At 39.6% G+C, this 27111-nt stretch overlaps 1 protein-coding gene across 2 annotated transcripts in view; it reads right to left on the bottom strand.

Moving 5' to 3' along the window:
* Positions 1–6725: 6725 nt before the first annotated feature.
* Positions 6726–27111, bottom strand: part of GSTCD (glutathione S-transferase C-terminal domain containing) — an 88759-nt gene continuing 68373 nt past the window's right edge. The window contains exons 6-11 of one of the 2 annotated variants that reach the window (XM_061585485.1): positions 27011–27055; positions 24810–24938; positions 21592–21725; positions 18340–18370; positions 11711–11780; positions 6726–7393 (exon numbers count right to left, since the gene is read on the bottom strand). In XM_061585485.1, coding sequence (XP_061441469.1) covers positions 7257–7393; positions 11711–11780; positions 18340–18370; positions 21592–21725; positions 24810–24938; positions 27011–27055 — 546 coding nt within the window. In that variant the 3' untranslated portion in view covers positions 6726–7256. The remainder of the gene's footprint in view (positions 7394–11710; positions 11781–18339; positions 18371–21591; positions 21726–24809; positions 24939–27010; positions 27056–27111) is intronic. The other variant, XM_061585483.1, reaches the window with a different exon arrangement.

The following is a 27111-nucleotide window of genomic DNA, read 5'->3' on the forward strand; positions in this document are numbered from 1 at the left end:
CAGCCTCTCCTCTCATCATTCCTCTGCTTAAGACTGTAATTTCCTGCCTCTGCCTTTCATTTAATAACACTAAGGATAATAAAAAAAAAAGTTGAGAGAGTCCTACAAACATCTGCCATGCAATGTCTAGTTTGGCTTTTAACCAATAACAATTTACACCAAATTTTCACTGCCAGAGTAGTTTCCGCATTCTGTGATGTCATATTATGGCTTAAAACCATAGTAAACAAGTGCTACCATGTTCCGCTCTGCTGTAAGTAGTCTATTAAGTACAGAAACTCTTATCTTCATATTTGCAGATAAGACTTTGGTTATGAATAGAGTGCTATGAAAGTGGCTTGTTTATTATGATTTTGATCAGTTTCCTCTGAAGAATCAACCCTGAGAGTGTGAAGCACATTGGGTTTTATTTAGTCCAAGCAAGGGCTCCTGCAGTTTTTTTTTTTTAAAAAATCATACATGTTGGGGGAGTATTAAACACGCAACGTCTAAACTATTGAAGAGGAGCAACATTTAACAATGCTAAGATTTTATAACAGTAGACAGAACCCTTACCACCCAGGGATAATATAAACAAAACGCTTTCCTAAAAAGCAAGATATTTGATAATCCACTGAAGCTGGTCAGGGCATTGGGTAACAGCATCTTCCTGGGTGGCAAGACAGAGAAAGCCCAAGATTTTACTGTTTACATCAGTGACTCTACATACTAAGGAACCAAAAAAATCAGAGCCTCCTCTCATTTCCCCCCTCCCCAAGTTTCAGTTTGTCCTGAAAAATCTGATATTCAGAAAGAATTACTACACTACTCTGGGTTGAAATAAAGACTTTTGTGCCAAAACTAATTTCAGAGAATTATTTGTCTCTCAATTTATTTGTACTTATTGATATGAGTGTAACATCTGTACAGCAGATAAACTGATTTTGCTGTAATAATTTGGAATAAAGCTTATGTGATCGTTAAATTAAAAAAAAACCTGATCTTCATGTTTTGCACATCCTTATAAGTGTACTACAAAAGTGCCACAAGTTTGCTATGGTTTTAAGCAAATTACCCTGAATAGTCATCTTAGGTGGATGTGGAGCATATTTGGTATTATTTTTGAATACTCCAATAAACATAGTTCCAGGCTTATTTTTATTTCCACATTTTCTTTGGCCATTGGTGCAATTTCCCCCTAAGTTTGTTAGGCAGCTATACAGCCACTCTCCCCTACTATAGATAGTTGTGTTGCCTCCAGCACAGGGATCACAGGGCATACTCATCCAAATATTCATAGCAATTTTTCACAAAGCAAAGTTTTCCACTGAAACAAAGTTTCAGTTTGTCCTTTTAAGATCTGGTATTCAAAGAATCCTTTGTGCTTTACATTTTGTTCATGCTTCCAAACGATTATGTGAACAATTACTTGGAAAAGTCAGGTCAGACAATTAATTAGAAGCAAACTATTTATAATACTAAGAGGGGCCCCAGTCCAGAAGTTGTGCTGCCCAAGGGGAAAAATGAATTGTGTATTCTTTGGTCTGGGAACATCAACCAGACAATTTCTTTAAGAGGTAGGCCAGCTCTTTAACATTCTGAGTAACTACTGTGCATTCAGCAAGGTTAAAATTTAAACGCAACAGAAATATACATTGGAAATGTATTTGTCTCAGAAACACAAGTGTATTGAAAATTGCTGAGACAAAAAACAGTCAACACAGCAGAAACTTAAAAAGTAGTATGTTGAAACGTAACAACAACAACAGCAACCACCATCTTCTGTGCATTCTTATAAACTGAATATCCAAGGGAATACTGTAGTTGCAAAAAAAACCCCAGCAGATTGGATATGAAGAAAGAAGCCCTCACAACAAAGTGTGATTTCTATGGGGTTGTTTAGTGAAGTAAAGTAAATTCTATGGGCTTGTTTAGATAACACAATCAGGTGTTGCCTCTGTTATCTGCCTGTATGCCAGGAGCAGGGAACCTTTTTCAGCCTGAGGGCCACAGTGCCTTCTGGGCAACCTTCCAAGGGCCGCATGCCAGTGGTGAGCGGGGGAAGAGACAAAAGTGAGTGAAGCAAATGTAAATTTCACCCTTATACAGTAGGCTAGCTTCTACACACACTCCCTCTCACTATGCATTATCCAGGCATGCAAGAGGCATCATTAGAGTATTGGGGGCACTGTATTGCAGTGGTTCCATTCCTTCCTCTCTGGGAGGTACCAAAGAGTAGCACTGGAGGAGCAGGTCTCAGATCCCTGGCCCCTCATTTGTGGGGTACCACAGGGGTCTATCCTTTCTCCAATGCTTTTTAACATCTATATAAAGCCGCTGGGAGCAATCATCAGGAGATTTGGGCTGCAGTGTCATCAGTATGCGGATGACACACAGCTCTATCTCTCATTTAAATCTTCACCAAGGTTGGCTGTGGAAACCCTGTCCAAATGTCTGGAGTCGGTGAGTGGCTGGATGGGAAGGAATAAGCTGAAGCTGAATCCTGACAAAACCGAGGTGCTGTTTGTGGGAGACAAGGGAAGGTTGGGAGATATAGACCTGGTGCTTAACGGGGTACGACTGCCCCTGAAAGACCAGGTCCGTAGCCTGGGGGTCATTCTTGACTCCCAGCTGTCCATGGAGGCTCAAGTTTCGGCTGTGAGTCGGGCAGCTCTGTATCAACTCCATCTGATACGGAGGCTACGCCCCTACCTTCCCAATCATCTGCTCCCACTGGTGGTACATGCCCTGATCACCACTTGCCTAGACTACTGTAATGCACTCTACGTGGGGTTACCCCTGAAAACGGTTCGGAAGCTACAGCTGGTACAAAATGCAGCGGCACGTCTGATTACAGGTGGCCGCTGTAGAGATCACATCACTCCTGTGTTGAAGGAGCTGCATTGGTTACCAGTTGTGTACCGAGCCCAATTCAAGGTGTTGGTCCTAACCTTTAAAACCCTATACGGTTGTGGCCCAGCTTATTTGAAGGAGCGCCTCCAGCATCGACAAGGATGCCACTCAACAAGATCAGCCTCAGAAGACCTTCTCTGGATCCCACCTGTCAAAACAGCTAGACTGGTGAGGACTTGAGAGAGGGCCTTCTCAATTGTGGCCCCCACCCTATGGAACTCTCTCCCAAATGATCTATGCCATGCCCCGTCTATAATGAGCTTCCGCCGGACCCTGAAGACCTGGTTTTTTAGGCAGGCTTTTGGAATGGGCTAGTTTTACTGTGTTTTTAAATTTTTAACTGTTTTATATACTGTTTTATCGTGTACGTCGCCCAGAGTGGCTGGCTATCCAGCCAGATGGGCGACTAACAAATCTCATAATAAATAAATAAATAAAAAGAACACATTCCAGTCAGGCAAAAACAGAGTACGAAGCACGTCCGGTGAACACTGTGACCTAGAGAGAGTTCTGAGAGCCAGATAACAAGGCCTGGAGGACTGCTTTCAGCTCCTGGATCTGAAGTTCCCCGCCCCTGCTATATAAAAATCAACAGTTGGCTCTAGCACATATTGTAAAGACATTACCTGCACAATCACAGCACCTCTTGATGCTGTGTTGTGCCATACAGTAGTCAATAGACAAAATGGAAAACACAAGAAATGGAAACTAAGTATAAAGCTAAACCTAGGATAATACTCCTGAACTACCTTTACAGTTAGATAAATCAGATAAAATTGTCTAAGCTGATACTCCGGCATTGACAGAGAGGTGCTTCTCAGACCCTCAAGCACAATCAGCGGGAGTTCTTTCTTGAGGGGAGAAGCACGAACATCTGCTGCTTCTACTTTTTAGTTTTAGGTTCTGAGAAGTTGCTCAGTGTAGGATCCCACATGTACCTGCACCAAGAGTATGAAGAAATACTGATAATAAGATTCAACTCTCCATGTTGACCCTCCGTGGCGCAGAGTGGTAAGCAGCAGTAACACAGCCGAAGCTCTGCTCACGGCCGGAGTTCGATTCCAACAAAAGGAGGAAGTCGAATCTCCGGTAAAAGGGGTCAAGGTCCACTCAGCCTTCCATCCATCCGTGGTCAGTAAAATGAGTACCCAGCATATGCTGGGGGGGTAAAGAAAGGCCGGGGAAGGAACTGGCAATCCCACCCCCTATATATGGTCTGCCTAGTAAACGTCGCAAGACGTCACCCTAAGAGTCGCAAACGACTCGCACTATAAGTGCGGGGACACCTTTACCTCCATAACTAGTTTATGTAATAGATTTTTGGAGAATAATTCAATGTCAGTTCACAAATTGCCTAGCTGGTGATGGTGATTTAGGGCAGTACCCAGTATTTGTGTTCCACAAGCACAAGAGACTTCCACCTGTGGAACTGAACTTACCCTTCCTCTCCTCTGCAGCCCCACCATGCCCTCAAAATCAGCTCCAGAGGATTGGGGGATTCTCTGGAGCAGATGTGAGGGGCATACTGGAGGAGGAGAGGAAGGAGAAGTCCAGGGACAATCTGATGAAGCAGACCTTGCAGAGAACAGGACTGAACCCTCTGCTCACCAACTGCCAAGAAGGGATTTCAATGCTGTTGGGTGCTGCTTTGCCAGTGGGTTCCCTGTGGAGCATGTGCTGGCAAAGCAGACCCCTAGAGAGCAGGACTGAACCATCCATTCAACAGCTGATCAGCTTATGAGCAGAGGGTTCAGATATGCTGGATGCTGCTTCAGCTGATTGTTCCCTGTGGGGAATGTGCTGGTGAATCCGAACCCTGCAGAGAGCAGGATTGAATCCTCCACTCATCAGTTGGTGAGTAGAGCATTCAATCCTGTTAGGTGCTGCTTTGCCAGTGTGGGGAATGAGTTGATGAAGCAGGCCCCTCTGTCCAATCCGTGGTCAATTCTGACAAGTGTCTGGGATTGATGTAATCAAGACATCAGATGATTGACAGGTGAGTGGCTCTGCACACTAGTCAAACTTGGGCTGGGAGTTGGGGGGGCATAAAGATCTGGCCTGCTGGGCCAAAATGGTCCCCCACTACTAGGGTTGCCAGGTCCATGGCCTGAGACTGATCCTGTATCTTTAGGAGAAGAGAAGGTCAGCCAAGTGCAGGCGTTCTTGAAACACCATAATGAGAAAAACCACAAGGTGGAATTCTCCCTCCCCCCTCCACAACTTTTAAAGATATAGAAGACCTCTTGGAGGCCAGGCCTGGCAACCAAGAGTTCTTCTGTATCTTTAAAAGTTGTGCAGGGGGGAGGGAGAATTCCACCTTGTGGTTTTTCTCATTACAGAGTTGCAAGAACACCTGCACTTGGCTGACTTTCTCTTCTCCTAAAGATACTGGATCAGTCTCAGGCCCTGAGCCTGGCAACGGCAACTCTACCCACTACTGTTGTAAAACAGTAACATGCCCAATGCATTTGGTTGATGAGAACCTTCTTCAGTGAAAAAAATTAAGGTTCCCCTGTCAAGGCAACATCTATTATTTGACAAAGATTCATTTTTCAGCACCATTTTGAGGCCTTGCCTCTTCATTTACGTCTTTTGGTTGCTGGTGCTTTTCAGCCCTTTTTAATTCGCAGGGGGTAAGATGCCAGTCTGTCTACCCAAGTCCCCAGTGGGAGACCCTAATAGTTTTACAAGAATAAAACTGCTAAAGGGCACATGCAGTCCCTTCTAGACCATTATGACAAAAACATGATATTGGTTCTTTTTTATGAATAACCAATGAATTTGAGTAACCTAGTAAACTAGGTAACAAGATCCTCCGTGGTGCAGAGTGGTAAGCGGTGGTAACGCAGCCGAAGCTCTGCTCACAGCCGGAGTTCGATTCCAACAGAAGGAGGAAGGCGAATCTCCGGTAAAAGGGGTCGAGGTCCACTCAGCCTTCCATCCATCTGTGGTCGGTAAAATGAGTACCCGGCATACGCTGGGGGGTAAAGAAAGGCCGGGGAAGGAACTGGCAATCCCACCCCATATATACGGTCTGCCTAGTAAACGTCGCAAGACGTCACCCTAAGAGTCGGAAACGACTCGCACTACAAGTGCGGTGACACCTTTACCTTTTAGTAAACTAGGTACACCATCAGCTAATATATATATATTTTAAGGAGATTGTATATTTGGTCTCTGTCCTTCACAGTCTAAATTAAAGAGTTAAATATGATAAAGATTAGTTGCGTATTCAGTCAAGTAGCTATAGACTACTAGTGCTAATTTGTTGCTTCTAAACCAAGCTGTGTACCTAAATCCTTATTTGTGGCTTTTGAAAAGGCCAAGCTACATGTAGCACATGAACAAATATATTTATACTCAAACAACTACTTTTTCTTAGGGAACAGCAGCTACTAAAGAGGGCAATTTCTTTAAGAGAGAAGTTCATGAAAGTGTTTTTCTGCTGCAACCTCTCCCCTTCAAGCCAGTTTCCCCTAGACCATGGGTAGCGAACCTGTGGCCCTCCAGTTGGACTCCAACTCCCATCAGCCTCAGCTGGCATAGCCAATGGCCAAGGACAATGGGAGCTGGAGTCCATCAATATCTGGAGGGTCACAGGTTCCCCATCCCCCACAAATCCCAAGTACCCCCGCCCTCCCAATGAAATCACTTCTCCCAAACATGCCTTTCCCTGAAAGGGACAGCTGTCAGGTTTAATACATGCATTTACATGTAATATATACTTTGGCTAAAACTATCTTTCTTAAATGCTTTTCTAAGAATAAGATTAGAAACAAACTTTGATTTAAAAAGGGATAACAAATTACTAAGCATTCCTTATTTATTTTTTAGAGAAAAAATCTACAAAGATTTAGTCTTTTTCAAGAAATAAAAGGTAAATGGTTGCAGAACAAGCTTGTGTCTAGATTTTAAAAATGATAAACACTGATGGTTGATTCTGTAGTTGGATGTTCTTGTTAGTATTGTCAAAGTCTGTGAGAGCAAAAACATTTGCAGAATGTTTTCCAACATGCAAGATCTAGATTTCAGAGAAAAGGAAATCACCTTTCCAGCAATGAAGCTTTTTAAAAAAACACATTATTGGTTTCTATTAATGTGAGGGCAAATGAGCATTCTGGGATATTTCTGCTCTGAGAACCAGCTGTCATTTAATCACACATTTCAAGGAGGATTTAGGAAGCTTTGCAGGCAGCCCTAATACCAAGCCCTTTCCTCTCTGTTTCCTTTTTTTTGTTTTGGAGACAATGGATTCAAGATGTGCACTGTCTGCTTCCCAGATGCAGTTTGAGTCTCCAAAATGTTGCTGGACGTTGATCATAAGGAGTGATTCTTAGTTCAAACTGATCAGAAAACCCTTTAAACTAAATTGGGACACCCACTATCAAGTTGTTCTTTGGGGAACATGCCTCTGGTTCCATGGATATCACTTGGGCAGAGTAGTTGCTTCTTTCCACGCCCCAAGCCCGATCCAGATCCACCAGTCCCATACAATGTTTACCTAAAACATAAGAACAAACTAAGAATATATACAGTTTTCCAAAATTATTCTAATACTACACATGAAAATGAAAATGTATATGAAAATGTTTCATCACCCATTGGTGAAAATGGGTATTTTGGCATCAGTTGTAACAACAGTGAAAATAGGTGTTTCAGCATCAATCGTTAACATTAGTGGTGCCAGTACATACTTTGCAGTGATCTAAACCCAGCATTAGCTTATAGTTTATTAATGTAACACATGATATTTCCTAATCTGACTATTTCTAATGAAGGTGAAATATTTTTAAAAAGCTGCATTGGTTACCAGTTCATTTCCAGACCAAATTTAAGGTGATGACATTACTGTTTAAAGTCCTAAATAACTCACGCCCCAAATATCTGAAAGACCATATCTTTCCCTACAGACAGTTTCAGGTGTTAAGATTGGCAGAGGGGGGCCTCTTGGTGGTTCTGCCACATTCAGAGATTCAAGGGGTGGTGGCCTGGGAGAGGTCTTTTCTGTGGCAGCCCTTAAGTTGTGGAATTCCCTCCCCACAGAGTTATATCTGGCATCTTCATTATAGTTTCCACCCTATGCTGAAGACACACTTTTGGCACCTGAGATATGTATTTACAGGACCCACCCTGTTCCAGTGACTGTAATTTGCTTGAATTGTTTTTAATACTGAATTTTAAATTGTTGTAACTTGCCCTGGTACCTGCAGTGAACAGCTGGTAATATAACAATAATAATTTGTTATCTAAGGTTGCAATCCTATGCCCGCTTACCTGAGAGTAAGCCCCATTGAATTCAGTGGAACTTATTCCTCAGTAGACATGTATAGGATCGTGCTGTAAATCATTTTTACATAACACACTGACAAGGAATGAGTGGTGATGTAGTGGTAGAAGGGATATTTTTGTTGTACTGATTCATTTAAATAATGGTTTTGGATGGAACTATAATGCACAAAATTCTTTATAATAAAAGAAGAGTTGGTGGTGAACATTTTAACTATACAATCCTATGCGTGTTCATTCAGAAATAAGCACCACTGAGTTCAATGGGGCTTACTCCAAGATAAGTGTGCACAGGATTGCATTAACTGCCCTTATGTAGAATCTCAGCAGTATCTGGTTCTGCCTCTTAACAGAACATGTGGTTAGCGCTAATCTGATTTGACCTTTACCGTAGTCATTTGAAAACAAAACTTAATCCTCACCAGCCACACACCCATTAGCAAATTTAAAAGGTGAAGAAAGATGACTGAAATGGAAAAGATTCTTTTAATGGAGCGGATAAGCCCGATGTCAAGTATATCCTCAGAAGAAACAACAAGAAGAATGCCAGTAAGAAAGAATTTTTGTGGCTCACAAATTTCTGATCTACCTACTTTATCCTTGAAGGGGAAAAGCACAATATACTGTTGCTGCATCAAACATACCTGAAATGCTGAGTTGACACTCATGTTCATTTATATTCACCCACCCTACTCTTCATTAAGTGATACATTTCCTTTCCATATCACCAAAGTGCTGGAAAAAATGTCCACTCCCATTTGGTGGAGACACCTCTTGAACTCACAGCTGTGACCCTGACAGCATATTTTCCTTTCCAGATACAGGGATGGCTTTAAAGTTTCGCCAGATTTTATGTGAAAAAAGGTAATATTATCTCAAGTCCACAGTGTATTCTGTTGTATCCTTACCCAGCAGAGAAACAATATTTGAATATCACAAATGTATTTTTAGATGCCTTGACATTGCTTCATTTACTGCCTGTTATACATTCCGAGTGTATTTTGTATTCAAAATATTCACCAATATCAACCCTGTTTTATATCCTATTTACCCCAAACACCTCTCCTTTATTTTGAATATCAGTGTTCCACTTTTTAGCCAGTGAAACTCCCAGAGTGCCTTACAATAAAACAGAATATCAATTTAAAAAACAAACAAACTAACAAAACAGATTTAAAAAAACAGAGTAGTCAATCAATCTAAGAAATCAGCATAAAAAAAGGCTCTAAAAGGCCTGGCCAATTTTTTAAAGAATGCTTTTACCTGGGGCTAATATTGAAAGAGCCTTGGCATTAGGTGAAGCTCCATAAAAGATCAGTGCACCCCTTATAATAACCAATCTTATGCATTCTGAAGACATTTGGACATCTCTAAAAGATAAACATAACCTCAAAGGTCCCTCAGGCACATGGAACTAGCTATGCAGCTGTGCAGATCCCCACCAGTGACTCTTTCAGAGTTTAAAATGTTCTTCCAGATCTATTGCCCTCCATTGTTAATGTGTCCCTGTTACTATCTTTTTTGGGGGTGAGGGGGTTTGTTTGTTTTGTTGTTTTCCTACGCAAAAGAGGAAAGGGGTCTTGCCTTTTGGCAGGTGTAGCTCGCATGACAAGCAACAGCTTCTGACATTTAAGACTGAGATGTTAAATACCACTATTCCATGGGACAGCTCACTTTCACCTGCGGGTCAGACTCTATGCTGCTCAGAAAAACACTTTCTGCCCTGATTAATGTGTTTTAAATGCATTTAACATGGCATATTGTTTATTTGTTGATGCTAGATTTATAGTTTTAGGTTTTTGTGCTTTAGAAACCTATATCTATGTCTATATATGTTAGTTTAACAGTGTTTTTTTAAAAAAAAGCATTAAAAAGAAATTTTGAGTTGGGGTTGTTTTTTTTTTGTTCACTAGGATATGTCTATGGTCTCTTGGGCTATCTGAAAAGAGCTAGACTTTATGCTGGGTAACACAAGTAGATGATCTATGCCAGGAACTGGATTCAGTAAATCTATCCCTGTTGGTTCTGCTGGACCACTTAGCCAGCTGTTGATCAGCCACAGTATCCTTTTGGAGTCTTGCTGGGATAGAGGTAATTTTCTGTGGTAACTCTGGTCCTTTCTTGAGGGCGAGTTTCAGAAGATGATGCTGGGGATTCTTCCTTGATCCCTTGTCTTATGGGCCCCACAGGCTTCAATCTTGTACCATGCTTTACAGCTACATGAAACTGCTAAGAGAGATCACCTGGTGTTATCATCAATGTGCTAGTTACCTCTCATTATGGGGAGGCTGTAGAGCAGGGGATAATTAAAACTGTTGTCCAACATCTTCCATCATCCCTGACTGGCCTGATGGGAGTTTGAGTGTCAACAATATCTATTATTGTTGTTGTTATTATTATTATTATTATTATTTATATTTACTGCCCAACCCTCACCAATAAGTCACAGGGTGGGTTACAAAATCTAAAATACAATATTAAAAAGAATTAACCCACATTTTAATTTTAAAGAATTAAAGCACTCTAGACAAGAGTTCTTCAACCTTGTATCCCCAAATGTTGTTGGACTACAATTCCCATCATCCCCAGCCAGCTTATGGTCAGCTGATCCCCCTCCTGACAGAGAACTCCCTAGCACAGCCTATCCCAGTGAGGATTCTAATCAGTGTCAATCAGCTGATTGCAAAAGAACAATCAACAGTTCAATTTAAGCTCCTGATTGTTACTTTGGGGTCATGTCCTTACCTAACCCACCCCTGACATCATATATAGACATCAGGTTATGGGGAATATGTCCATGGTTCAGGGGAAGTGGCTTGTGGGCTAAATTGGTGCCAAGCCTAATTAGGTGGGTGGGCCAGAGGTTCCCCACCTCTGTACTAGGTAGGGAAGGAGTGCCGGGGCAGAGCCATGGTCTTGCATGATAAAGACTTCTATCTCCTTTTGAGACCTTCATCATCAAAACTGGGTGACACTTGGCAGGGGAGAAAACTTTCACAAAAGCCATCACCAACCTTTTTTCTATAAATCAGCTATTCCTATTTATTTTATTTCAAATATTTGTATCCTACATTTTTAAATGAATCTAAGCCTCCGAGGCTGAGGCTGCTAGAATAGTGATTTGCCTAAGGCCACCTACTTAGTTCACAGCTGATGTGAGATATGAAGTGGAAATTTTCCAGCTCACATTCTACACCTTTAGCCACTGCATGATACTTGCTCCCAATGGCATCAGAAAAAACATTAGCTTGTTTCTCAAATTTCAGCATCTCCTTATTGTTCTGTAAATAGCAGGTGAATAAAGAATGGTGAAGGTAACACAGCATGATACATTCAATCCCAGATTTAAACTGAGCATCAAGAAAGAAAACTATTTCACTGTAATTCTAAAAATGCCCGTGTGTTCTGAGAAGCCAGCACTTTAATTCCTTGTTGATGAGCATACCACAGCTACCCATATATAGTAAGCTAAGCACATCATCAAGCATAGTGCATGTAATCTACACAACAGCTGTTCTATAGAAGAGCATACCTATTTGCCTGCGTTCAGGAGGAAGCTGGACAGCTGTCTGATCAGCAAATCTGCAGAGAACCATGTGCTCCTAGAATGGAAAAAAATACACACATACTACACAAATATCACCAGTTTCTTCCATTACATTCTTTCAAAATAGCTATTATAGCAGCACTAACTGGGAAACGATGTATATCTGAAGCACCAAATATTGAGTAGAGTTGCCTATTTTGCTATTCATTATTGGTTCTGGATTGTCCCTTTTCAGTTTTGGAAACCAATGAACGGGATGTTAGTTGAAGTAGACAGCATTCAAGTTGACCTAATATGGGCTGCTATGACCAGTGGACTGTTTCTACACTGTGCTTCTTACTGAACTCACTTTCCTTCCCTTTGTGTCTCATGGCCATGCAAGTTTTCATGAGGTCAGAGTCTGTAATAAGGTTCAATGCCATCCATGTGTTGCATGGTCTGTGTGTCCACAGCGCTGGACCTGACCATCTTCTGATGGGATCTATGAGTCTAGGTTTGTTGTTATGTGCCTTCAAGTCAATTACGACTCATGGTGACCCGATGAATCAGCATGAGTCTAGGTACTTATATTTTAAGAAGAATATTCACTTTTTGCAATATGTACTGTCACAAAGGTGTGTGTGTCCATTCCTCTTACCCAGTCAGGGTACAGCTATATGAGATATAAGAGTTTTGTGATTAGGATTTGTCCCATAGGGAAAACAAACAGTAACTGAATGGTACCTATATTTTCCCTCACAAACAGCAGCTGGGGAGAGGTTTGTTTTTTTAAAAATAAAAATAAACTCGGGATATGATGGGAGAGGGAGATTACTCCCCCCCCCAGTGCGATGTACAGATCTGATCTCCCTGATGTTTTTAACTTAAAAGACAAACAAGAACATGGAACATGGAACAGTCTGATCACAGATCTCTTACTTTACATGTGGCTTGATCCTTAAGCATTGTACCTTCTGCACCACAATATCTGACTCATGAAAGCCTTGTACCATGCAGCTTCACCAGCTCAGGTAAGATGAAAACAGGTAAAGAAAACATTTATTCACACGGAGCATAGTTAAACTATAGAATTCACTCATAAGTTGTACTGATAGACACCAACCTGAATGGCTTTTAAAAAGGATTAGATGAATTCACAGAGGATAAGGCTACTAGCCATGATGACTATGTTCTATCTACAATTGGAGATCCAGCAGGGCTCTTCTTATGTTCCTAGTGTTTTGCTATTCTGGCACAACACCACAGACTCACAACACTGCAGTGCCCAAAGAACTCTTGCATCTGGGCCTTTTGCTCTGCATAGCAACCCACAGAATCTATCCATCCCCTGGATGGATTAGGTTAGGTTGATCATATGTTATGATCCACTGTGACATGGTTTATGATATACTTTATGTAGTCAAGACCTTAGAGGTGATTATGCTTTCCACAGGCAAAACAAAAGGTACATAAAGAAAGACAAATGCCATGACTGTGCTTTGGCTGACAGCTGCATTAGCTAGGACAGCTGCAATTTCAAGTGCCAAGTCACAGCAATCAGAACCATTTTAGAACTGTATATTTTGACAGACCCATCTGTAACATTAGATGGAGATAAGTATGGGAGAACACAAAACACTTTTTAAAGGAATTTAGGGAATATTATTTGGAAAAAACAAATCCTCCTATTCTTTTGTGTTTGTTTTTTAAAGTAGGGATTTAAATTTTTCAGAGTTTCTTGAGTTTTTAGGTTTTCATTGTTGGAGATTATATTGTTGGTTTTAGCTATATAGTAACCTGTCCTGAGACAAAATATTTATTTATTACATATAATTAAGTATTACATATGCCCTATATACCCAATTAGGTCACTGTGGTCTGTGGAACAACTTCTGCAAGTTCCAAGGATATCAGAAGCCTGATTCACAGTAACCTGGAGCAGGGCCTTCAGTGTGGCTACCCCTGTTCTGTGGAATAGCATTCCTATCGAGGTATCTGCACTTTCCAGAAACAACTAAAGAAGCATTTTTGTTCTAATGGGTTTTCCCAGCTAGATGAATGGATCTTTGCCATGAGTGTCTATTTTGTATTGGGTGGAGGGGGTAAAACATACTTGCTGTTTTTGTGTTGGGGGCTTGTGTTTTTCTTTTAAAAACATACCTGCTGGTTTTGTGTTTTATTAACTCTTTTTTTTTATTTTACATCATCTTAAGACATTTGTGCAGAATGTGATTAATATATGATGATGATGATAAAAATAATTTATACCACAAATTTCCATAAAAATGCCCAAGAAGGCAAAAATTCAATTAAATAAACTAAGAAGGAAATAGTGTTGAAAATGTGCACATTTATCCTGATTTAAAACTAAAATAGTCTTTTTTGCTTAACAGAGAGTGTTTAGAAACTATGGGGTGTTTTTCCTGTACCTTCAAATAATAACACCAACAAGATCTTTGGGATAGCTAACTTTTGGGAAGCTATACATATCAACAGGTGTAATATTCAGCTTTAGAAGATGGAGGAGGAGGAGAAATGTTAGGCAAGGAAAGGGTAAAGCATCCTATTGCATGTGCCCTTGCTTTTCCACTCAAAATTACCCTTCCCAAAGCTCTTTTTTTAAAGGCACTGTTCCACATTACATGTGCTTGTGTCTAATAGGTAGACAGTTCCAAACTGAAATTTATTGGTACAAACATTTCCCATAGAAATGGCCAGCAGTGAGTTGGGTCTTTACTGTGGCCTGCCACCATTGCCACTTTGAATTACAAATAATGTACCGTAGTCCCTATAACTGCTTCTGTTTCTACTTGACATGAGGCCAGGGGTCCTAGTGAAAGGAAATACAAAAGTAAGATGAACTATGGAGTCAGTGACAGAGTGTCTAGCCACCACATTCCAACTTTTGGCAACACATCAGTAAATGAAAGTATATCAATCCAATATGCAAAGATGCATTTATATATAAAGTCTATTGAACCAAAGCTATATAGATATATATGCACTGAACTGAGATACCATCTGGTCTAGATCCACATAAATATTACAAGTGACTTGGACTGATATTAGAGTGGCTTCTTGGCACAAGTTCCCTTTTTAAAAAAAATGATACAAATTTATGAAAACAATGTGCTTCTTTGAACCTGTGGAGCTTCATTTTCTTATTTTTGTATTTGGTATATTCTATTTAAATGGTTACGTTATTTTTTCTCAGTAAAATATTATTTACAAAATATGTAGACATTGCAAGTGTAATGCAATGGAAAATGTATCATCCCATCAGTGACTTTCCAATAAACTCTTTGATGGTCTTGGACAAAGTTAAATATACATGTAAATAATATTTGAGTTATTTTTAAAATTTATATTTTCTGGCCAGATAGGCCCTTACAGACAGTAAAGTATTGTCTTCAACAAGTCAGAATTAAGATACAATGTAGCTCTTTACATATTCACAGAAAATCAGCAAAGCAGATCCATGTGGAATAAATCAAGTTTTAGAGTAAGTTTCAGTGGATAGAACCAATTTGCCATGCAAAGGAATGTGAACATGAAGTGGCTTCTTCCACTGAAATAAATGGAGCACTCCTTGAGGGATATAGGGCAGATCCCTGAACCTGAACTAACATTTGCAGGAAGGGATTCTGAGGAACTGCGACAAATAGTGGTAACGAGAGAGGAAGTTCTAGGCTTAATGGACAATATAAAAACTGACAAATCACCGGGCCTGGATGGCATCCACCCGAGAGTTCTCAAAGAACTCAAAGGTGAAATTGCTGATCTGCTAACTAAAATATGTAACTTGTCCCTCGGGTCCTCCTCCGTGCCTGAGGACTGGAAAGTGGCAAATGTAACGCCAATCTTCAAAAAGGGATCCAGAGGGGATCGTGGAAATTACAGGCCAGTTAGCTTAACTTCTGTCCCTGGAAAACTGGTAGAAAGTATGATTAAAGCTAGATTAACTAAGCACATAGAAGAACAAGCCTTGCTGAAGCAGAGCCAGCATGGCTTCTGCAAGGGAAAGTCCTGTCTCAGTAACCTATTAGAATTCTTTGAGAGTGTCAACAAGCATATAGATAGAGGTGATCCAGTGGACATAGTGTACTTAGACTTTCAAAAAGCGTTTGACAAGGTACCTCACCAAAGACTTCTGAGGAAGCTTAGCAGTCATGGAATAAGAGGAGAGGTCCTCTTGTGGATAAGGAATTGGTTAAGAAGCAGAAAGCAGAGAGTAGGAATAAACGGACAGTTCTCCCAATGGAGGGCTGTAGAAAGTGGAGTCCCTCAAAGATCGGTATTGGGACCTGTACTTTTCAACTTGTTCATTAATGACCTAGAATTAGGAGTGAGCAGTGAGGTGGCCAAGTTTGCTGACGACACTAAATTGTTCAGGGTTGTTAAAACAAAAAGGGATTGTGAAGAGCTCCAAAAAGATATCTCCAAACTGAGTGAATGGGTGGAAAAATGGCAAATGCAATTCGATATAAACAAGTGTAAAATTATGCATATTGGAGCAAAAAACCTTAATTTCACATATACGCTCATGGGGTCTGAACTGGCGGTGACCGACCAGGAGAGAGACCTCGGGGTTGTAGTGGACAGCACGATGAAAATGTCGACCCAGTGTGCGGCAGCTGTGAAAAAGGCAAATTCCACGCTAGCGATAATTAGGAAAGGTATTGAAAATAAAACAGCCGATATCATAATGCCGTTGTATAAATCTATGGTGCGGCCGCATTTGGAATACTGTGTACAGTTCTGGTCGCCTCATCTCAAAAAGGATATTCTAGAGTTGGAAAAGGTTCAGAAGAGGGCAACCAGAATGATCAAGGGGATGGAGCGACTCCCTTACGAGGAAAGGTTGCAGCATTTGGGGCTTTTTAGTTTAGAGAAAAGGCGGGTCAGAGGAGACATGATAGAAGTGGATACAATTATGCATGGCATTGAGAAAGTGGATAGAGAAAAGTTCTTCTCCCTCTCTCATAATACTAGAACTCGTGGACATTCAAAGAAGCTGAATGTTGGAAGATTCAGGACAGACAAAAGGAAGTACTTCTTTACTCAGCGCATAGTTAAACTATGGAATTTGCTCCCACAAGATGCAGTAATGGCCACCAGTTTGGACGGCTTTAAAAGAAGATTAGACAAATTCATGGAGGACAGGGCTGTCAATGGCTACTAGCCGTGATGGCTGTGCTGTGCCACCCTAGTCAGAGGCAGCATGCTTCTGAAAACCAGTTGCCGGAAGCCTCAGGAGGGGAGAGTGTTCTTGCACTCGGGTCCTGCTTGCGGGCTTCCCCCAGGCACCTGGTTGGCCACTGTGAGAACAGGATGCTGGACTAGATGGGCCACTGGCCGGATCCAGCAGGCTCTTCTTATGTTCTTATGAGGGTGATTAGCTTCATCACATGTGTCCAGAGCAAGCTAGAGTGAATTATTATGAAAAAATATTTCATTTATTTTGTTTTTATTTTATGGTGTAGTGGTTAAGATGTAATTTTTATTTTATGGTGTAGTGGTTAAGGTGTTGGACTACGACCTGGGAGACCAGGGTTCGAATCCCCACACAGCCATGAAGCTCACTGGATGACCTTGGGCCAGTCACTACCTCTCAGCCTCAGAGGAAGGCAATGGTAAACCCCTCTGAATACTGCTTACTATGAAAACCCCATTCATAGGGCCACCGTAAGTCGGAATTGATTTGAAGGCAGTCCATTTCCATTTATAATGTTATTTAACTTTAAAAAATAAGTTATTAATTTCTTATTTAATGTAATTATTACATTTTATTTTAAACTCTTTGTTTCTATAACAATGTCACCATGCTTACTTCTGTCTAAAGCAAATCATCCTCCTCTCCCCCAGCCCGGCAGCATGTTTTAATTACATCTTACTGAACAACATTTCAAATACAGCTGAAAAAAATTAAAGCTATTTCAAGCTATCGGTGTCCAATCTGAATCTGGATAGAAGAAAATCAAATGAAGAGAGGAAACAGCAGCCATAAGGAAACAAAATAGTTGTAAAATTAGGAAACTGGTCTGAAGATGCACACACCTGTGCCTCTTGTGGAAGTTCACTCTGTTAGATTGAAAAGCTTTTAGAATCTACTCTGGAAAGGCTCAGCAGCTATTGACAGCTATTCCTCTATATATACTTGATGGATGAGTGTGACTGTTTTATAGGGAAACAATTCAGTAGTTTTATCATTGTTCTGATCTATCTATCTATCTATCTATCTATCTATCTATTTATCTATCTATCTATCTATCTATCTATCTATCTATCTATCTATCTATCTATCCTATCTATCTATCTATCTATCTATCTATCTATCTAGAATGGTTATTTTAAATTTATTTGTATGATCTTGCCATCCACTTTGGGGAATTCTTGAATCAAAAAAGGGATATAAATAAATCAAATTAAATACACACAGAAATGTATTTCATAATGTATTTTCTAAAAATCTTTTTCCTACACTTAGAAGTAAAAACAGGAAGGAACACAAATAATTATTCTTATGTGTTTTAATCCCCTGTCATTAAAAGATAATTATTCCACTCAAACTGTACAGAAAAACACAGAAAAGGGCACACAAAGAAATTCTAACTATAGCTTCACCTTTTGCATACCTTATAGGATAACACTTCCTTGAACTGATGGCTGAAATAGAAAAGATGAATTTGATCACCATGGGAAACAACAGTTTAAGAATAGGTGCAACCTTTAAGGCATAAGACTAAATTTTAAACAAATACTTGTATCTGTTTTTATCTGGTAGTTGAACAGGATCCAGAAGCAAGCACGATTGATAGTTTTTGTTCTTTTTAGTAAATGTCTATACTATGCCAAGTTTTATCACTTACAGACATTCTTTACTTATTTTAAGTGCTAAACAAAAGAATAGTGCTTTACCATGACACTGCTACTGATTCAGTGATACAAAGCATCTGGCTTTATATATAGCTATCCTATGTAGAGCTGATGACAGATTCAATGTTCAGTCTGTTTAGGTCAGGATTATACTCCTTAAGAATGAGATTTACAATTTGGGAGTAATTCTGGATATAGCGTTGCTATAATAGTAACAAGAACAACAACAATAATAATATCTCACTCTGCCTCCCAAAGGAGCCCAGGGCGACAACCACACAAACTATAAAACAATTGAAACATCTAAAAACAATTTCAATACAGATGCTGACTGGGAAAAAGATATCTAATAAAAAGGGTTGTTGAAAGAGGAAGGTCTTCAGTAAGTGCCGGAAAGACAACAGAGACAGCAGAGGGAATTTCAAAGGGTAGGTGCAACACTACTAAAGACCCAAATCCTATATTGTGTGGAACGGACATCTTAATTAGATGGTATCTGCAGAAGGCCTTTGCATGCAGAATGCAGTGATTTATTGGGTATATAAGGGGTGAGAGAATCTTTTAGATATCCTGACTAGTCAGTCAGTGGCTGTGGTTAGTCAACACAGATTTTGCCCAGTTTAAGCAGATGTGCCAGCTGCACTTCTTCCTGGAGAAAGCTGATTGTGCTATGTCTACAAATGTCTTGGTTACATTCACATAAACACTTTCTACATAGGGCTGCTTTTGAAACATGTCCATAGGAAAATGTAGCAGATAGAGTTTTATCTTGATTGTATAACGCTGGTGTTGTACCAAATTCACTGGCTTTTCATACATTTCTAGACCCAATTCAAAGTGCTGTTTTTGACAATTAAAGCCACAAAGGATTTGGAACCTCGGTCCACGTCTTCCCACATAAACTTATTCATGTGCTTAGATCTTCAGTGGAGACCCTGACCCATTACCATCTGAGGTATGTTGGGAAGAAACATAAATTAGGGCCTTCTTGGCCTAGAAGACACAGCTAATGTCTTCTTTCTCTCTCTCTCTGTCTGCCTTTAAGAAACGGCAAAATACTACTGTTTAACAAGGCATTCTATGAATTAATTTTGATTTTTGTAGTTATCGCTACCAATGTGCCATTGAAGCTATTGTTTCTCTTGCTTTTATGTTATTTTTGTATGTTTTAATATGATGGTTAGACGGGATACACATGCTTTCAGTAAATAGTAAAATATACATGCACAAGCTGGAATCTAACTCAGAGTTAAGAACATTAAAGCCGCAGATTGAATTCTTTGTTGGATTGTGATCACTGTATGTATTCTCTGCTATAGTAAACATACTCCTTTTGTAATGTACCCTATGATATGCACCATTTAAATCACCTTTTATTTTCCAAAAGAATCTGAAAAGATCAATATAAATGAGTATTATATTCAAAGGATTGTTGCTCTACCATTTTCATTTAAATGCTTTCAGTTCGCAAGACCATGCTTTCAAAAACAAGGTCAGCTAAACTTGTGTTGCCCTCAATCTGAAAATGGTTATGTGAATTTCCCCTCTGTTCAATAACTCTCTCCCACTTCAATACCAATAAGTTTAATAACAGAATCAGGGTCCAAATAATTACTCCTTCCCTAATCAGAAAAAAAAAGAGTTCATGTCCTTTGACCCTAACATATTTCGCTGCCTTGGAATATATTTCCTCCCTAATGCTCTCCATTAATGAAATCATATCTTTTATAGTAAAAAATGAAAACACTGAGACAGAGGTGGCATTTTAATTTCCAACTCTGTATAGAATATTGTCCTCTAGTTAAGCACAAAACTCAAGAGTTGACAACTGAAAAGTGAAAGTACTGTTTTAAAGTTAATAAATTTCACTGTATGAAAAGCTATAATTAAATATAATCAAACAATATGAGCTCTTATTTCTGAAGTACTGCTTGGTTTCCATTACTATGTTCTGTGGTCCCTTCACATCATGGCTGCAATCCTACACATACCTACTAGAGAGTATGCTCTATTGAATACAGTGGGACTTACTTCTCAGAAAGCATGCATAGAATTGCACTGTTAAAGTTTGTTATTTTAAGGACTTTATTGAAAAAGATTACAAGAACCAAAATGTAGATGTAATCAATGTAAAAAATATGTGCATGAATGATTATGCAAAACTAATTAAGCCTCTGAGCAAAATAATGATGATTTATACTGTTTTGCAATGATGCAAGCATGCTGAGAGCTCTTTATTGCAGGTATGTATTCTGTACTTTTTACAGCTGCTATTAACTGCTATTCTAAAAATGTCACCGGTGAGTTGTATAACAGTTAGAGATGCATCTTTATAGCTAGCATTATGAAGACATAGTTCTAGATGACAGGCTTACTTGGTCATTTTGACAATGAGTGAGATGTACTAGCCACTTATCTTTGGTATTACATATTCCCCTTAAACAGAGGCAATGCAACCAACCCCTAATTATTTTTTCTTCTGAACATCTCAGTCTGAGGTAGAGTGAAACATCACATCGATTGACAGCTGTTCTTCTAGCATTTTAAACACAAGGTGTTAAATATAAAATTATTGCTGGACTTGCTTGCTTTTCTTGTTCTGTGGGAACAAAACATTTACAACCTCAGCAGTCCTATCCAACAGTCCTAAATTCCAACGGACGGGGTCTGGTGAAGTAGTTCTGCCAACTCAAGGAGTTTTGCCTGGGTGATGGAACTTCTCCTTCCTCTCCCTGTGCACCCCCCTAAATCTGTTCTGGGGGTCTCCCAAACCTCCAGAGCAGATTTGGGGAAGGTGCAGGAGGCGCTTGGGGAGAGGATAGGGTGGGGAAGTTCCACTGCACAAGCAGAAAACGTTGTGCGAGCGGAAGTACTTTGTTGGAAATCAATGTGTTCAATGAGGCTTACTCACTAGGAAGTGTGTATAGGATTACAGGACTTTGTATTCAACGCCATACACGTCAACCCAGGTTCCTCTCCACATATACACACTGATGTCAACAAGAACTGACCTTTGTGGAAATCCAAACTTGGTTGTGTTCTGAATGAAGCCATAACAGCATGGAGAGATAACAAAAGCTGCATGAACTTTGATACAGCGTTCAATCACCATGTCTGTTGCCACTCCACAAGCATGCAATGCTACCTGCAAAAGTAAAACAAAGGAATTTGATAACAACTGTACATTCAGTTATTATTCTATTCCTAACTAGTTTTCTGGCTAGCTGAATTATTACTACATATTACAGTATCCATTATTTCTTTGCTCATTCTAAGACAAAAAAGAAAAATGTGCTAGTTCAAGAAAATATACTCACATTTGACAGTAGATATAAAATATGATACTAATTCTAAATAGCATTATAGCATATAAAGTGCAATAGCATTATAAAGTTAAAATCTGGCAGGGCACATAAAGGTATAAACCCAACATTCTTTGACAGTTCTAATTACCATATAGGGCCAGATGCCATTCGTTTTCCAGATAAGAACAAAAACTGAAGACTTGAGAGATTAATCAAACTATGCATTAAAATTGCCCATAAAGGTTCATAAGTAAAAGAATATTCCAGTATTCCAAATGCATTTCATTCATACAGCTCCAAAATGAATCATGGCTGATTATGCTGAACATGGAGATAGCTGAAATTTGACAGTATTCTGGCACATGTCTTAAAACAAGCTGAAATGTTTCCTGCCAGGTTCACTCTGTCACCTGAAATGACAGCTTCAGTCAGATATTTAGATAAACAAGATAACTACATAGTGCTTAAAGAATGTTTGGGTTTGGTTGATGAACTCAAGATACTGTGTATTTTTTAAAAAATAAAGCCTAGCAGGTAGTCTAGATTCTGCTGCATTGCTATGCTAGTTTACAGATTACATTACAACAAATTTATCTGCAAAAACTTTAAATAAATATTTCTTCCATGGCAATATTCAAAGTATGAATACAATGACATGATGTCACATGAGTGTCTCGTGGATTTTTTCCAATAATTATTTCAACTCCCCCCCCAACCCCCAAGTCACTTCCAACTCAAACATGACTGTATATAATGAAGTTGCTTGGGTGGTATGTTACAGGCAACTTTTTTCCAGGCAATACTGGAATATTCTTTTACTTATGAACCTTTATGGGCAATTTTAATGCATAGTTTGATTAATATTAATCAATTAATATTATCATCGGCTAATAAGTGCAACTAACTAAATTTACAAACATTCTCTCTCCAATTCTATGTTTAGTTTCTGGTAATGCTTCATCCTCTGTATTGGTTTGTGTTTTCTATTCCAGTCTTTAGGACACAGTCATCTCTGTCCTAACTGGTGAATCATTAATTTTCTCTTCAGCTGCTCAATGATTTACAAGTCACAATCCTAACCCTAAATCTGCTGGGATGAGCACGTTAGGATCTGATGGATCTGTGGCTGAGCCAACGGGGTCCCAGCTTAGCTAGACTATGCCGGCATAATTTGCCCATCCCAGCTCCGCCGGGGCTCAGGCGGCTCAAGCTTGGCATAATTTAAGGTGGTGTTAACTCCCCCAAAATGGGCATTTTGGGAGAGTGGTACAGGCAGGGGGGGAGCTTACACTGGATCCTAGCTCTGTTCATCTCAGTCACATGACCTGGAAACCTGGCTGAATTTATACCAGTGTAAGTCAAACCATATTTTACAGGCTTGTTTTCCCTCTACTAGGCTTGGGCTAGCTCAGCTGGCAGTAGCCCAACTCTAAACAGAGTGTGGATATGGCATACTTTAAACCAGCTTCCATGACTCAGGACTGATCCCTTAATAAATCGGATTTACTTCTGAGTAGACATATACATAGGATTACACTGTTGGCTCCTGTTTACACTGGTTAATTTTTAGGGCTAGTGCATGTTTAAGATAGCCCAGCCCTTATATGCATGATTTACCAATATCTCCTTCTAGTTTCTCCCTTCTCTAGCACAAATTCGTCTAGTCCTTCCCCCATAGCTTTGATCATAAGCTAATGCTTAATAGGGTTTGAACTTAACCAAGATCTGAAACCAAATACACCAGGGATGGGAAACCATGGCCCTTCAAATATTGCTAGAGTACAATTTCCATCATCTCTGAACATTTACCATGATGGCTGGGACTAATGGGAGATGGAGTCTAACATCTGAACATCCCCATCTCTGCCATAGATGTTCTCAGTGCTTTACACTGTAATCCCTTATAGTGACTGCTCAAAAGTAAGCTCCAATGTGGCTTACTCCCAAGGTGTGATAGCAGGGGTGGGGAAGCTCAGGCCCAGGGGCCACATGTGGTGCTCTCTGTCTCTGGCCCTTGGGATTCTCCCCAGGCCACACCTTCACTGGTCTTGCTTCACACCTTTCATTAGTGTTTTTGCCCAGCTGGAATGTGTTATTGAACTCTAAGAATGACTCTTGCTTGCCTGGATGGAGGATAGTTACGGATGTGTGTGTGTGTGTGTGTGGTGTGTGTGTGTGTGTATAAAGTAGCCTACTGTACAAATGTAACATTTACAGGCATTGCTTTGACCACTTTTGCCTATGGCTCTGCCCGCAATTGACATGTGGCCCTGGAAGGTTGCCCAGAAGGGAACGTGGCCCTCAGACTTAAAAAGGTTCACCACCCCGGAACTAGAGCCTTAACTGGGTTCAAGGACCAGGCTGCTTTATGTCTGCACAAGCTCTTAGTATCTTTCCTCCTTGCTCTGTATCAACTGAATTTGGATCAACTGTTCCTGTCACCATACTATTAAGAAATAATCTCTACTGACACTTTCAGACTTCTTCATGTTGAGTAATGTAATAATTATTGGAAGCTGATATTTCACAAGGCTAATTATGTCCTGGTTTTAAACATACACTTCTAATAGCCAACTTCAATATTGTGTTATTACTGTTCGCTTGCAACAACAAGAAAAACCTCTCCTGCTTCTGCCATATGACAATTTCATTACTAATGACCTTCAGTTGTTTTCTAAGCCTGTGTGTTTATTAGGCCTTATAAGGCAGCATGGGAAGTTGAATTCATTATTTTGTATACTGAGCACAACAGTGAGGAGTCAACAAACTAATAATAGCTCTAAACTATAACTTTTGATTTCCTTTTAACAGGCTTTATGGAAAAATAATTTTTGAGTTTTCACAATATTAAACATGCAATGAAAGCAGTGTTTAATTTTTAACTTAACAGCAAAGTCTGAATTTATAATTTCAAAATCACTTACCCCAATATTAAAAGTTCCTTTAAAATAGTCCATATTTGCTTGGATGAACCAAATGTTGTTTAATCCTAGCACATCACTTCTTTCTTTAGCACGTATCAATGACAACTCTTTATTTTCTACCAATGCTATCTACATTTCACACAAAAAAACACAGTTATGGTAAATGTTTGAATAAAATAAAACCTTCACATGATCATGTTGAAACACTTGCACAGAAAAAGTAAGTTTGTGTTATGAAATAGAAATGCATCAGTCCTGTCATTAAGAAATTTATCCTTCAGTGCATGTCAAACAAACGTCACTGTTTCCCTAGTGAAAGATTATGCTGCCTGGTTTCTGTATAATGCAAAGTACTGCTGGTGTCCTAACCTCCACTCCACCCCCCTGCCTTGCTATATATCATAGGGGCTTCAAAGCCTGACACTGTTGCAGAAATATATCTATGACTGTTGCTGTCCCAGTGAAAGGGACAGCCTGGTTCCCAGCATCGAAACAGAAGGATGAGGTATCTTGTGGCAGTGCTCAGAACCTCGTGCCTCATTTGGTATGCAACTGCTGCTGTGCAGCAGAGAATGGTGCACATGGTGTTGGTCACATCTAGTTTCCCCAAGCACACATGTCGCAAATGGGCCTGGTTAACACAATTTTACAGAACTGTGCAAGTTGCAGTTCCCAAAGGAATTTGTGAACAGACCTCTATTTGGTTCATTTTTCAAGTGTTTGGAAGAGGGTCAACATTTTCAGGTTCACTTGTAGGCCTGAACATGATTGACTCAAATTTTCCAGAGAAAATCTCCTTGAGATTTAATATGGAGATATGTTGCTCCTTACAGAAGTATAAAACTCCTGCTTCTATAGTTTATCGGCCAGTAACTGCATCAGAATATTTCTCACATAAAGACTCTGCATTCAACAAGAATGCGAAAAACATAATTTGCTGGTCTGGGCTTCTGATATGACTTCTAATTAAGTTTTTTTAAAAAACTGACAGGATTGCTCACTATTTTTGTGAAACAGAGTGGCGGTTTTCTCTGTTACTGACCTCTAAAAAAGGAGTGATGCTATTTGTAAAGGAACTTAGCCAAAATGCAATACTACTCCAAAGTAACAACAGCTTGAGATTACTTTATGAAATATTTTGTTTTGGACCTAAGATAAGGGCACTCACACAAATTGCCTATAATTGAACTGATATGGGTTTATAGCATGAACAACAATATTAAAACTTGCCTGGCTCTTTTGTCCTTTTAAGCAAATAGTCACTGGACAGTTTAGGCAATCATATCTCCTGCCTTTTGCTCATTCATGGAGCCCTTTCACTTCCTGTCTTAGGAACTCACTAACTATAGTTTCTTATTTCATCTAAAATGATTACCAGCACCAGAACTTGCCAGGATCTTGAATCAACTTCAAACTGTGATATAACTGGCTTATTTTTAAAATGATTACTATAGTTTCCTGACTTGGATGAAAATGGAAAGTACGGTTAATTAAAGACTTTCTGGTTTAACTGCAGCTTTCCACAAAGGGGATGTGTGCACAGACAAAAGGCCCGTGCATAACTCAGCTTAATAAGCCAAGATCTGATCATCTGAACATGGCCTCTGCATGGATACAGTTCAACTGTTTTTCCTAAAGTGCAATGATTTTTGTAATTGTATATAGAACACAGTGCTCAAATGATGGGGGGAAAGGTATGAGGCCCTTAAGGAAATCCACAAACCCCACCTCCTGGGTGAGTCCACCCATTTTTGCTTCTTATAAGCCACACCAACTTATAGGATCTTGCTTTATTGCATGAAATGGGAGAATTAAGTCTATGTTCTCATGAGCTGCTTTGTGTGTGTGTGTGTGCCTTACAAAAACAAACACAAAATAGAATGGCTTCAACACAAAAGGTTTTGAGTGTCTATGTGAGTTTGGAAAGCTGATGTGAGGATGTCCCTATTCTATCTTTATTTATTTTTTAAGTTGCCTTTAGTCATACTATTTGATTGTTGGAAGTGAGAAACAGTGCTTTACCTTAGAATAATAAGTGAATGGGTAAACTAAGTACTTTATCCTACTCAGAAAAAATGTAAGTGGGTGTTTGTAAAATATGCTAGAGTGATGGAATTCCCTAAATCAAACAGTCTGTATTTAATTGCATATATGATGTTCCAGTTATCAAAGTTTGAATTTACATTTTACTGAAACCTTACCTGACATGATGGAAGTATGTAAGCAAGAACAATTCCAACATGGCCCTGTTCAAACCAGAAGAAAATGCAGAAAATAAACCTTAATCCCACACAGCTGATCC

This window comes from Rhineura floridana, chromosome 9, assembly GCF_030035675.1.
Source record: "Rhineura floridana isolate rRhiFlo1 chromosome 9, rRhiFlo1.hap2, whole genome shotgun sequence".
NCBI classification, from domain to species: Eukaryota; Metazoa; Chordata; class Lepidosauria; order Squamata; family Rhineuridae; genus Rhineura; species Rhineura floridana.